Source organism: Eptatretus burgeri, chromosome 7 (genome assembly GCF_056783735.1).
Source record: "Eptatretus burgeri isolate ZD-2024b chromosome 7, Ebu_testis_v1, whole genome shotgun sequence".
NCBI lineage: Eukaryota > Metazoa > Chordata > Myxini > Myxiniformes > Myxinidae > Eptatretus > Eptatretus burgeri.
Window position 1 is genome coordinate 40,672,238 of NC_140967.1, and position 13,800 is coordinate 40,686,037.

Here is a 13,800-nt window from a genome sequence, read left to right on the forward strand (position 1 = left end):
CAGCGTGTCCACGTATCTATTCTGTGTTCACTGTCCCTGTTTGTCCGTCTTTGTTCACAAAGAAGAAAGGTCTTATTATACCACTACGTCCAATTGCAAACCAAACCGTTACTTTCGCCATAGAAGGTGGTAGTTCCATGTTTGTGCGGTTGGTGTTCCACCCAAAATCGCATGATCTGTTTGTTCATGTGACTGCTGAGATCAAAGTGGACCTCATCACTAAAGATGTTGTCTCAAAAATCCTGCTCTTCTTTATTCTGCTGCGCAATGGTGGTGCAAAATTTGAACCTCTCGCCTCCCTCTTATTTATTTTGGTCTGGTGGAGTACAGAGAATTTGTCTGACATGATTGAAAATTCTATGGAAGAAAAGGTACAGTCGGCAGTTGCTGCAAGGTAGAGGTGCATAGACAGCACACATGGACATGGTACAAATGGGTAGGTTTGGATTTGTAAAGGGACTCTCCGTGGGTGTGGGTGTGGGTGTGTGCGTGCCTGCATGCTTGGTTATGTGTGTGCGGTGCGTGGGATTCGCGGGCACTCAAACCAAACTCGCACCCGGACTAATAGTGTGTGGTGCCGTGGTGGAGGTTATGCGGCCATCTGATGAACCATGTGCTCGGGCATGTGGGGAGCAGACGTGCTGCAGCGCCGAAGTCATGCGGGACTTTCTGCAGGTATGGGTAAAGTTGAGCGTGCTGGTGAGAGTCTGTCCACATGGTTGAGTGGAAGGACGAGTATATCGCCGGAACACGTGCACTGTCGGCATGACCTCCAAGGAGGTTGGAGGGACATGTATTGGCGGGGCTGTTAAGGACTGACAGTTTATTTAAAACGCTTCCCCAGAGTGTAGTATGAACAAATCCGATTCAGAGTGAGCCGGCCAGAGGGAGGTCAAAGGTTTCTGCAAGCATGAAGAGGGGTGTAGACAGCACACGGACGTCGGACATGGTACATATAGGTAGATTTTGGATTCTTCAATGGACTTTCCGTGGGTGTGTGCCTTTGTTTTTTTTAAGTTTCTTCAACCGTTTCATTGGGAGTGCTTGCTGGAGTGCTTAAGCCACTTGGCGAGTGCTCTACAAGCTTTGATCTCTATAGGCTTCCATGGCGATACCATTGCTCGGTTCTCCGTGGGGACATCTCCATAGTTAGGAAGGCAAAATAAATTAGAGGATTATAACGAGTTCAAGAGAGTTTTGGAAAATGGTTTCAGTGGCTACAAAATGCAAAGCAATAAATCCGCACACCATAGCATGGGTAGCCAAGGGGTACGCAAGCTCTCTCTAAGCTGTCTAGCCTGGGTTTGAATCCCCACCCATCTCTAAACTGTCATCCTGGTGTTTCACAGGCAGGGTGATTCATCAATGTGTGTGTGCCATCTCTCAGGTGGATGTTAAACTCCCTCCCACCCCTCTCCCTCTCACCTTTCTCCCTCTTTCTCTAACCATTCTCCCACCCCTCTCCGTCTCACTTGCACCCCTCCTTCTCTCTCCCACCCCTCCCCCACCATCTTCCACCCCTCTCTCACTCTATCTCCCACCCCGTCCCACTCTCTCTCTCCCACCCTCCCCCACTATCTTCCACCCCTCTCCCACACTCTCTCCCACCCTGTCCCACTCTCTCTCCCACCCCGTCCCACTCTCTCTCCCACCCCGTCCCACTCTCTCTCCCACCCCGTCCCACTCTCTCTCCCACCCCGTCCCACTCTCTCTCCCACCCCGTCCCACTCTCTCTCCCACTCTCTCTCTCCCACCCCGTCCCACTCTCTCTCTCCCACCCCGTCCCACTCTCTCTCCCACCCCGTCCCACTCTCTCTCCCACCCCGTCCCACTCTCTCTGCCACCCCTCTCCCACTATCTTCCATCCCTCCCCACTCTCTCTGCCACCCCTCCCCCACTATCTCCCACCCCTGTCCCACTCCGTCTCCCACCCCTGTCCCACTCCGTCTCCCACCCCTGTCCCACTCCGTCTCCCACCCCTGTCCCACTCCGTCTCCCACCCCTGTCCCACTCCGTCTCCCACCCCTGTCCCACTCCGTCTCCCACCCCTGTCCCACTCCGTCTCCCACCCCTGTCCCACTCCGTCTCCCACCCCTGTCCCACTCCGTCTCCCACCCCTGTCCCACTCCGTCTCCCACCCCTGTCCCACTCCGTCTCCCACCCCTGTCCCACTCCGTCTCCCACCCCTGTCCCACTCCGTCTCCCACCCCTGTCCCACTCCGTCTCCCACCCCTGTCCCACTCCGTCTCCCACCCCTGTCCCACTCCGTCTCCCACCCCTGTCCCACTCCGTCTCCCACCCCTGTCCCACTCCGTCTCCCACCCCTGTCCCACTCCGTCTCCCACCCCTGTCCCACTCCGTCTCCCACCCCTGTCCCACTCCGTCTCCCACCCCTGTCCCACTCCGTCTCCCACCCCTGTCCCACTCCGTCTCCCACCCCTGTCCCACTCCCTCTCCCACCCCTGTCCCCCGCCGTCTCCCACCCCTGTCCCACTCCGTCTCCCACCCCTGTCCCACTCCGTCTCCCACGCCTGTCCCACTCCGTCTCCCACCCCTGTCCCACTCCGTCTCCCACCCCTGTCCCACTCCGTCTCCCACCCCTGTCCCACTCCGTCTCCCACCCCTGTCCCACTCCGTCTCCCACCCCTGTCCCACTCCGTCTCCCACCCCTGTCCCACTCCGTCTCCCACCCCTGTCCCACTCCGTCTCCCACCCCTGTCCCACTCCGTCTCCCACCCCTGTCCCACTCCGTCTCCCACCCCTGTCCCACTCTCTCCCACCCCTGTCCCACTCCGTCTCCCACCCCTGTCCCACTCCGTCTCCCACCCCTGTCCCACTCCGTCTCCCACCCCTGTCCCACTCCGTCTCCCACCCCTGTCCCACTCCGTCTCCCACCCCTGTCCCACTCCGTCTCCCACCCCTGTCCCACTCCGTCTCCCACCCCTGTCCCACTCCGTCTCCCACCCCTGTCCCACTCCGTCTCCCACCCCTGTCCCACTCCGTCTCCCCCCCCTCTCCCACTCCCCCTCCCACCCCTGTCCCACTGTCTTCCACCCCTGTCCCACTCCGTCTCCCACCCCTGTCCCACTCCGTCTCCCACCCCTGTCCCACTCCGTCTCCCACCCCTGTCCCACTCCGTCTCCCACCCCTGTCCCACTCCGTCTCCCACCCCTGTCCCACTCCGTCTCCCACCCCTGTCCCACTCCGTCTCCCACCCCTGTCCCACTCCGTCTCCCACCCCTGTCCCCCTCCGTCTCCCACCCCTGTCCCACTCCGTCTCCCACCCCTGTCCCACTCCGTCTCCCACCCCTGTCCCACTCCGTCTCCCACCCCTGTCCCACTCCGTCTCCCACCCCTGTCCCACTCCCTCTCCCACCCCTGTCCCACTCCGTCTCCCACCCCTGTCCCACTCCGTCTCCCACCCCTGTCCCACTCTATTTCCCCTCTCTTTCCTCCCCCCCCCCCTCCATAATATTCCAATCAGTGAAGTGACAGGTTGTATTTGTTTGTGGTCAGTAAATGAGAGCTATTTGGCACAGCCGCAATCAAGGGTGAGAGACATGATTGGCATTACGTTTAAGGATATGTTTATTTGCACAGCATCAGCATATAGTAATTACTTGCTTACTAAATGGTTCATATTTTGTTTGCTCTTGCCAGCTACCTGGGACTTGGTTTGATGTCTGCAAGACTATCTGTTCTTGGTGGAGTGGAGAGTCTTGCTGGTAAATATTCCACATTGTACTATGTATGGCCAGTGATTATACCAACAGCTTTTATTTGGTGAACGATGTATCCATCCAGACCAGTTTTTCTTCCCTCTGTGTGGCAACCTCTGAACTATTTTTAGCCCATCCGCCTGCACGGCAGGAGACGGGGTTTCGCAATTGTGTGTGTCATCAATTTTTACCAAGCCCTTATTGTGAGAATATGAGAAGACTAATGAATAATTTGGTCAAAACGGCAGTCACAATGAGAAATAGGCCTTGTCAATGCGAGACGGCTGGGTTTTGAAATCACTTCCATGTTTTTATTTATTTACCATTTGAGTTTGTGTGTTTGTCATGCTCGGCCATAACCTGCTTTTGTCTCATTATTACTATTTCAGCTTTTGTCATCAAATTTTCAACAAGCCTTTATTATGAGAATATGGAGAACACTGATTAATAATTTTTACCTGTTTGTTTGTTTGTTTTTCACTGTTGTTTTCAGCAAGTTTAGTTAGTACAAAGCAGACGCAGATGGGCTATGCATTATGAGATGATTTCTAGTTGTAACTGTAATTCTTTTGATGTTTTTGCAATTCAAGGTAATGTTATTTTCTTCTTGTATTTCACAGTGGAAAATGGACGGAGGCTTTTGAGCCCGTGCCTACCATCCCAGTACAAGAGCACCTGGGTTCATGCAGGGATACCATACAAAATTGGAGGGGTCAAAGGAGGTACCTTGTCTTTATCCATGTTTGTCCTGCTATAATTTCGAGTTTCCATGTGAAAAACATCAGACAAAGGCATCCCCTCTTCCCCATCCACCTTCGCAGCCACCCAAAAGAAAAATACCTCCCAACAACCTGGATGCTATTTTATTTATTGAGTCAATTTTGATTTCCATTTTCATGAGATAATCTAACAATAGCATGTATATAAAAAGCTTGTAATTCAGAAACCTTTGCTACATTGAATTGATAATCTTGGAAACCACTTTCAAGCTCCAACAGCAACTCGTACTTTTAGGGCCTCGGAGATTGTGCATATGCTCTTAAAGATTGGAAGGTAAATCACCTGAATGGTCATCGCCCCTTCTCCTCACCCATCCTTTTTCCATACCCTCACACAGCAAGCTTTAAGTTGTGCTCCCAACGAGTGGAAAAGATCATCGAGGAAAAAGTCGACCATCCCAATGAGTTGAAGGAGCATGTATTTTATGCTTTCTCATACTATTTTGACAGAGCCGTCGACGTCGGACTTATCAGTAAGTGCAGACTTTTTTTATTTATTTGACTTCCTATAAACCTTACCAGCTTCTTTACAAAAATTTGCATCCTAACATAGTCTTTATTTTATAACCCTTCTACATTTTCTGGCCAAAGCTGATGAGAATGGTGGAACTCTATTGGTGAAAAATTATGAAGACAAAGCAAAAGAAGGTGAGCAAATCTATTGTTTTTTGGGGGTTTTAAAAAATTTATTTATTGATTGATTTTTTTTGGGGGGGCTACATTCTGATGTGTACTTTTATCTATTTTTACTTGTGCATACCTTTGTGAATGACACATAACTTTAATAATGAGTACGAATAATCATTTGTTTTTTCAAATGTTGTTCCTTTTATTTTACCCAAATAAAACTAACATCTACACTCTACAGGATAGCCTGGAGGTATGCTCACTCTCCTTCAACCTTCAACCTTCAACCTAGCCTGGGTTTGAATATTGGCTCAGATATAAATTGTCATCCTGGTGTTCCATGGGCAAGGCAATGCATTAACTTGTGTGCCGTTTACATCAAAATGGGTATCCCTTCAGCTAGCATAAGTTGATGGATGTTAAGAATCCCACGGTGTCCTTTCCGAAGAATGGATGACTTATCGCCAGCTTCCTGGCCAAATTCAAAGTTACTGTCACCTTCAATCTGGCCTGGCTACCCTTCTCCTGAAAGACTTGGGCCTAATATATTCCCTGGGCAACCCCATAATAAGGTGGAGTTAATTGGTGCCAAAGTAGTATTCATAGTTGTGGTAGGAGTAGTTTTGTTGTTTAGTTATGACATTAAAGGCTTATACAGTGCTGTTGTTACTAAAGAACCTATATCTGAACTTTTTTATTTTCAGATTAATTTTGGTATGTTCCCTACATGTGACATTTTGGAAACAACTACAAACTTCGTTCTCTCAGTTGAAAGTTACAAATTACATCCAATTTGTCCGTGAGTCATTAGCGATTTCCTCTCCTCTGCAATTTCCAACAAGAAAAAGAGCAATCAGAGATTGCAGACCCTCGCCAGGACTTGTTTTGTGTGTTGTATTTTGTGTGGCGTTTGTGTACTGGTATGTTACGTAATTAATAAGAGACATGACTGGAACTGCCACTTTATAATTGCTGGCAGTGATGACCAGGTATGAAGACGTCCCGCTTTGCAACCCCGCTTTCAGACACTTGACCCTGGCCCATGACATTTATTATTATTATTATTATTATTATTATTATTATTAGTGAATTCAGAATAGGATTAAAATAAATTCAATTGAAATCAAATGGGAGACTAAATAGGTACAGTCCTGCATTGGAGTCATCAGAAGGAACTCAAACAAGCAAAAAGCAAAGATGAAGTCATCAGGAGGAACCTGAATAAGATTCACATTTCAACTGCTGCTCCTCTACCCACAAACCCATCCAGGCACCACCAAGTGAGCCTTATTCAAAAAAAAAGAAAAAAAAATCAAAGAGAACCCAAATCCAAAAAATTAAATAATTCTGGCTCCTAAACCGTGTCCGATCAGGTTGACATTTAAAATATGTATTCCCCATCATTACTAGATCATAATTGTGGTTTCACGTTGATTGATTAAGCGGTTCAAGAGAAATAATTTTTTTAAAGATTCTCGCTCAATCCAATATGGCTGCCAGACCATGTGACATCAATTATTCATGAATACCCTGGTATCCCCAACGCTTGGGGAACATTTGTGTGAAGTTTCCCCTCGATCTGTCCAGCTGTCCTGGAGAAGATTTTTTTTATCGGTTTAGGGTAAATCCAAAGCGGGTGCCAAACCATGTGACCGATGACATCATATGTGTGAAACTTTTGTTCCTCATGGATAGGCGGTCATACGTGTAAAGTTTCACCTCCATCTATTGATCCACTTCAGAGAAGAAGATTTTTGGAGTTTTTTTTTTTGTTTTGAAAAAGCAATATGGCTGCCGAATCACATGACCAATGACATTATCAAATTTTTCTCCGTGGATCATTTTATCCCTTGATGATCCTCAAAATTTTTCATACTGATCAGATGTGGCGTTCTACATATGCAATTATGACATCATAATGAAGGCACCGATGATTTCATTTTTAAAAATCACACTTATTCCCCGTGACGAGTGCTTGCCATGTGCCAAGTTTCAATTTTTTTCCTTGGTGTGGTTTCAGAGATGGATGTCCAATGATTTTCCATTTTCCAAACATGGCTGCCACACCACATGGCCTATGACGTCATAATTATCAATAGAACATTCTACATAATTTGTCATTCCTATGGATTAAATTTCGTCAATCCGACAAGCAGTTGCGGAGAAAAATACTAAAGTTCTGTGCGGACAAACACACAAACAAATGGATCCAAATGCAATATCCTCTCCTTCGGTGAGGGTAATGAGCAAAAAGCAAAGATGTCATCAGGAGGAACCTGGATAGGATTTGGGTTTCAGCTGCTACTCCTCTGCCCTCAAACCCATCCAGGTACAGCGAAGTGAGCCTTATTTTAAATAAAAAAATACAAAATCAAAAAGAACCCAGATTCAAGAAATAATTAAATAATTCTGGCTGCCACACCATGCATCCGATCAGGTTGAAATTTACAACATATATTCGCCATCACTACTAGATCATAACTTTGAACTTTCATGGCAATTGATGAAGCAGTTCAAGAGAAATAATTTTTTTTTGAAGATTTTTGCTCAATCCATTATGGCTGCCAGACCATGTGACATCAATTATTCATGAATACCCTGGTATCCCCAAGGCTTGCGAACACTTGTGTGAAGTTTCCCCTCGATCTGTCCAGCCGTTCTGGAAAATAAGATTTTTTTAATAGGTTTTTGGGTAAATTCAATATGGCTGCCAAACCATGTGACCAATGACGTCATATGTGTGAATGTTTTGTTCCTCATGGATAGGCGGTAAAACTTGTAAAGTTTCGCCTCGATCTGTTCAGCTATTTCAGCGAAGAAGATTTTTTTCAGGTTTAAAAACAAACAAACAATTTGGCTGCCAAATGACGTGACCGATGACATCATTGATATTATTTTATTTTCTTTTTTCTTTTTTCCGTGGACCAATTTATCTGTAGATAACCCTCAAAATTCTTTATACTGATCGGATGTAGCGTTCTACATTTGCAATTATGATGTCATAACGAAGGCACCTATGACGTCACAAAAAAAATCACCCTTATTCCCCATGAGGAGGACTTGGAATGTACCAAGTTTCCATTTTTTCCTTGGTGCAGTTTTGAGATAGAGGTCCAAAGTTTTGCCGTTTTTCCCACATGGCCACCACACCATGTGACCAATGACATCATAATTATCATTACAACATTCTACATGAGTCGTCACCCCTACAGTGGAAATTTAGTCTCGATCTGACAAGCAGTTGTGAAGAAAAAATCGAAAGTTCTGTGCAGACAGACAAACAAACAAATGAAAAATCACTCATAGAGTGACAACTTGACAAAACAGCACAAAGTAGAATGGCAGTCGGTCGAGTGCATACCTCTGCCAGGTGGAACAATTTACATTTTGTATCCCACTGATGGGCTTGATCCGAACCAAAATCTAATCCGCTTGTTCTTGTCACCTATTCAAATCATCCACCTTGTTTTGTCATAACTTATCCACAACTTTTTTGAGATATAGTGATAGATTTCGTTTTTGGTCCTATCAATTTTAGAATTTAGGCCTGTGTTGACCTTTTTACCTTTAAAATCAATTGGTAGTTTAATTCAGCGACCTGACAAGAAAATGCTCTTCAAATTTCAAGTCAATCGGATTAAAATTGAGGATTTTATAAATGTGGCCTATGTTGACCTTTTGGTCTATGTTGAGCTCTTGGCCTATGTTTACCTCAAAATTAAAAGGTGGTTGAATTTGGTGATCTGATATGCAAATGCTCTAAAAATTTCAAGTCAATCGGATGAAAATTGAGGATTTTAGAAAATTTTGCCAAAATTGGCCTTTTGGCCTATGTTGATCTCAAAATTAATAGGTGGTTGAATTCAGCAACCTGTTACGCAAATGATCTTCAAATTTCAAGTCGATCAGATTAAAATTGACAATTTTAAAAACAATTTCCAAATTTGGCCTATTTTGGATTGAGCTTATGGCCTATGTTGACCTTTTGACCTAAGATAACCTGAAAAGGAACAGGTGGTTGAATTCACTGACGTGATATGCACATCCTGTTCAAATTTCAAGTCAATCGGATGAAATTTGAGGCTTTTAGAAAATTTGCCTCAAATTGGCCGATGTAGACCTTTTTGCTCGACCAAATTTTACGAAACTTAAATGCGAGACCGTCGCAGGGTCGGTGACATTCATCTCTGAAAATTTCAGAACGATCGGTTGAGCGGTTTGGGCTGGAGATAAACGGACAGACACACAAACAAACAAATGGAGGCGATCAACATACTTGTCAAAAAAAATTTTTTGGGTCAAGTAATGAAAAATCACTCAGTAACACTTGGCGAAACAGAACAGCACTCGGTAGAGAGCATATCTCTGCCAGGCTGAACCATTTCCATTTTTTCCCCCACAATGATCGGTCGGATCTGAATCCGGACTTTAACCAAAATCAAATCGGCTTGTTCTTGTCACCAAACCAACTCGTCTACATAGTTTCGGTAGAGAGCATATCTCTGCCAGGCTGAACCATTTCCATTTTTTCCCCCACAATGATCGGTCGGATCTGAATCTGGACTTTAACCAAAATCAAATCGGCTTGTTCTTGTCACCTAACCAACTCGTCTACATAGTTTCGGTAGAGAGCATATCTCCGCCAGGCTGAACCATTTCCATTTTTTCCCCCACAATGATCGGTCGGATCTGAATCCGGACTTTAACCAAAATCAAATCTGCTTGTTCTTGTCACCTAACCAACTCGTCGACATAGTTTTGTCACAACTCGTCCACAACTTTTTGAGATATCATGTGAGACAGTTTTTGGCCCCATCTCTTAATGGTGAGAATCACTTTAAAAATTCTCGTATCTGGATCTGGATTCGAATCTTCACCAAAATTGAATCAATTTGTCCTTGTCACACTCCCAACCTGTCCACAAAGTTTCTGCGGAATCCATCCATATTCAAGACCTTTGAAATATTTTTTATACCCATCCCCTGATCTTTGCCTTTCCACAACTTTATCCTGGTGGTCTTTTGAAAGCTCCTTGGGGCTCATGGTTGAGTCTTTGCTGTGAAATGCAGTACTCAGCAGAGGAAACCTACAAGAACATCTGATTTTATTCTGAAATAATCATAATCACTCGAATTTAACACAGGTGGAGGCCAATTCACTTGGTGTGTGATTTTGAAGGTGATTGGTTACACTTGAGTTAATGTACAATTGCAATTACAAGGGGTGGACACTTATCCAACCAAGATATTCTAGTTTTGTATTTTAAATTAATTTTCTGAAGTTTGTAGAATTTGTTTTTCCTGGCTTTAAGGAAACAAAATGTTTAAAATTTGAAAGGGGGTATAGACTTTCTATAGGCACTGTAAATTAGAAAGTGCAAATTGAAGATTGTTAATCTTGCATTTCTTGCCAGTATGTGATGGAATGGAGTTTGGAAATCTTGCTAGCCAGCCTTTCCTGTGCATCGATCTCACGTACGTCTCAACACTGCTACAAAGAGGCTTTGGTTTCCCCAAGCACATGCAGCTGATGGTAAGATGCAGGGTTTTTTGATGGGCTTGAGGGGAAGTTGAAACTCTGTTTCTGACCAGACATCATCACTTATTTCAAAGGAAATCTTGCAGCATTTTATATATGCACTTTGAAATCCTTCTTGTTTCCTTGAGGCCAACCCTTCTTCTCGTTTGTGTGTACGATCGTGCTTATTGTATTTTGTCCTTGTTACCATCAGTTTTTATTTTCTCCACTTTTCACTCCACATTCCTCCTATCCCTCTCAACTATACCCTCTCTTTCATGTCTTAAATATAAAAAGTACAAAAAAAATATACCTTTTCCCTCGCATAAAATACTCCATATAACCATGTGACTTCTTGTACCAACTCTTACAAGGATATACAAGGAAATTATGTGCAGGAGGAGGCCATTTGGCCCATCATGCTTGCACCACACCAATACCAGATTTTTATTAAATCCATCAATACCCCTTCCCTTCATGCGCAGCCTTTTGGCTGCTGGTTACATTCTTGGTTAGGGGTGCGGATATGCCCCTGATGCAGTGCCCCTATTACCAGTACACTGGTACTCATTTCGCTGACCTCGGAAGGATGACGGGCTGAGTCAACCCCCTGGTGTTAATTCAGCGGGAAACGGGGCTTGAATTCAGGACCTTAGGATCCCAAGCCACCACCCTAACCGCTAAGCTAACACCAGGTTTTTAAACCTTACGGAATCTTTATCAAAAAATAAAATCCATAAAAACGGTCTTAAAATGTTACAACTTCCTCTTTCGCACGTGTGGTTCTCTGTATTGTATCATAATTCACTCCTCTCTTTCTTCTTCAAAATGCTGTTCAAAAAATCAATTCGACTTTTCCTTCATCCAGTGTCTAAAACGTCCCACTGTTACAACATTTCTTTTCTACATTCTCTTAATTCACCTTTATTGCATCCCTCGCGTAATGTCTTTAATCGCATCTCCGACTTAAAAAAATGAAAATCCCAGTTTGCAATGCATGTTCATGTTCCATCAATCGTCCTTTTTTTTTCCAACTTCAGTGCCAATTCACCCCACCGCCTTAAATCTACCTCCTCCTAACCCCCACCTGTTATCCCCTCTCCCTTACCCCTCCCATCTTGACCCTCATCTGACCTCCGCTCTTGGCACCTCTTCACTGTCTTCTGTTTCAGTATCAGCTCCTCCTCTGTTGTCCCAAAGTGTGTAGTGTTCTAACATCTGTGGGCTCCATTCTAATCAAACAGATATCTCACTCTCTCAATCAGTACACTCATCACCACAAACATGCTCCTTCCTTCCTCTCATCACACCTTCTCTTCTTCCCAACCTCTCAAATCATGTACCTCCCCTTGCCCGCTCCCTTCTTCACCATACCTCTACCAAGTCTCATCCTTCCCCTCTCCCCACCACTCCCATCGCATGCCTGCTCTCATCGTCTCCCCTCCCTCTCAAAGCAACCTCCACACTCTTTCCCCCTCCAAGCTTCCCTCTCACCTCTCTCAAAAACTCCCCCATCATCCTTCTCTCTCTCCAATCTTCCCCCTCACTCCCCCTTCCCAAAGTCCCCCCCCTCACATCCACAAAGCTGCCACCCCTAACATCCACAAAGCTGCCTCCTCCCCCCACCCTCTCTCTTCCATCTCATCACTCCACCTCCTCCAATCTTCAACTGCCCTCTACCCCCTCTCTTATTACTCCCCAATGTACCTCAACCCAGCACCACTGAGCCTTTTCTCCTCCTCATCCAGCCCTCTCCCCTAGCTCTTCTGCAATCCCCCACACTCTTTCACTAACTCTCATTACCTCCCCCTCTCCTTACCTCCCCTCCCCCATCCCTCGTCCTATCCTCCCCTCCCCTTCCCTGCACCCAAAACCTCCTCCCCTCCCCTGCATCCAAAACCTCTTCCCCTCGCTCTTCCTTAACAATATAGAACTCAAACATCCAGGGCCTTCACTCAAACCTGACAAATCCTTCCATACAGGTTGCCACAGACAAACTAGACATAATCTGCTTAACAGAAACTTTCCTCCTTCACGACGTCTCTGACTCTCTCGTATCTCTCCCTGGTTACTCCCTCCTCCGGTATGACAGACCTGAGCCTCGTCCTGGTGGCGGAGTTGTTCTTTTCATCAAAGATTCTATTCCTTACTCACCACGCACTGCCCTCTCTCCCCCACACCCCCAGGGAATACCTCTGGCTACAGCTTCCCCTCCACTCCCACCTCATGTTTATTTGTGTGTTGTACCAACCACCACAGTGATGAATCCGTTTACATTTCGCTCTCCGAAAACATGGACTAACTCCTATCTTATCATCCCAACTCTCTCTTCCTCATATGTGGTGACTTCAACTGTCATCATGCCAGTTGGCTGGGTGTGGGTACCTCTCTCACCTGCCATGGGACTTAAGCAAAAGACTTCTGTGACTCATTGGGACTGATACAATCTGTCAACTTCCCGACCCGGATCTCACCATCTTGCTAAAAACAGCACCATCTGAGCTGTTACATTTTAAAAACGCTCAGCATAAGCTACCTGTAGCATAATCTACCAGGAACCGCCATGAACCGATAACGTTATCCCCTTTGTCTCCATTGTAACAATAACAAAACACTCGCGGATTTTACCCCGACGCTCGCGGATTGTACCCCGACGCTCGCGGATTGTACCCCGACGCTCGCGGATTGTACCCCGACGCTCGCGGATTGTACCGCGACGCTCGCGGATTGTACCCCGACGCTCGCGGATTGTACCCCGACGCTCGCGGATTTTACCCCGACGCTCGCGGATTTTACCCCGACGCTCGCGGATTGTACCCCGACGCTCGCGGATTGTACCCCGACGCTCGCGGATTGTACCCCGACGCTCGCGGATTGTACCCCGACGCTCGCGGATTGTACCCCGACGCTCGCGGATTGTACCCCGACGCTCGCGGATTGTACCCCGACGCTCGCGGATTGTACCCCGACGCTCGCGGATTGTACCCCGACGCTCGCGGATTGTACCCCGACGCTTGCGGATTTTACCCCGACGCTCGCGGATTTTACCCCGACGCTCGCGGATTGTACCCCGACGCTCGCGGATTGAACCCCGACGCTCGCGGATTGTACCCCGACGCTCGCGGATTTTACCCCGACGCTCGCGGATTGTACCCCGA

General features: G+C 46.4%; 1 protein-coding gene across 3 annotated transcripts in view; it reads left to right on the forward strand.

The window, feature by feature from the left end:
* ENTPD5 (ectonucleoside triphosphate diphosphohydrolase 5 (inactive)) overlaps nucleotides 1-13,800 on the forward strand; it is an 86,816-nt gene that overhangs the window by 65,133 nt on the left and 7,883 nt on the right. For 2 of the 3 annotated variants that reach the window (XR_015060018.1, XM_085888113.1), the window contains exons 9-13: nucleotides 3,661-3,725; nucleotides 4,340-4,441; nucleotides 4,837-4,971; nucleotides 5,090-5,146; nucleotides 10,539-10,657. Coding sequence is in view for 2 of the 3 variants with exons in the window: in XM_085888113.1 (XP_085744239.1) it covers nucleotides 3,661-3,725; nucleotides 4,340-4,441; nucleotides 4,837-4,971; nucleotides 5,090-5,146; nucleotides 10,539-10,657 (478 nt within the window). In the remaining variant the exon portion in view is untranslated. Of the gene's footprint in view, nucleotides 1-3,660; nucleotides 3,726-4,339; nucleotides 4,442-4,836; nucleotides 4,972-5,051; nucleotides 5,147-10,538; nucleotides 10,658-13,800 lie in introns of those variants that run through there. The other variant, XM_085888114.1, reaches the window with a different exon arrangement.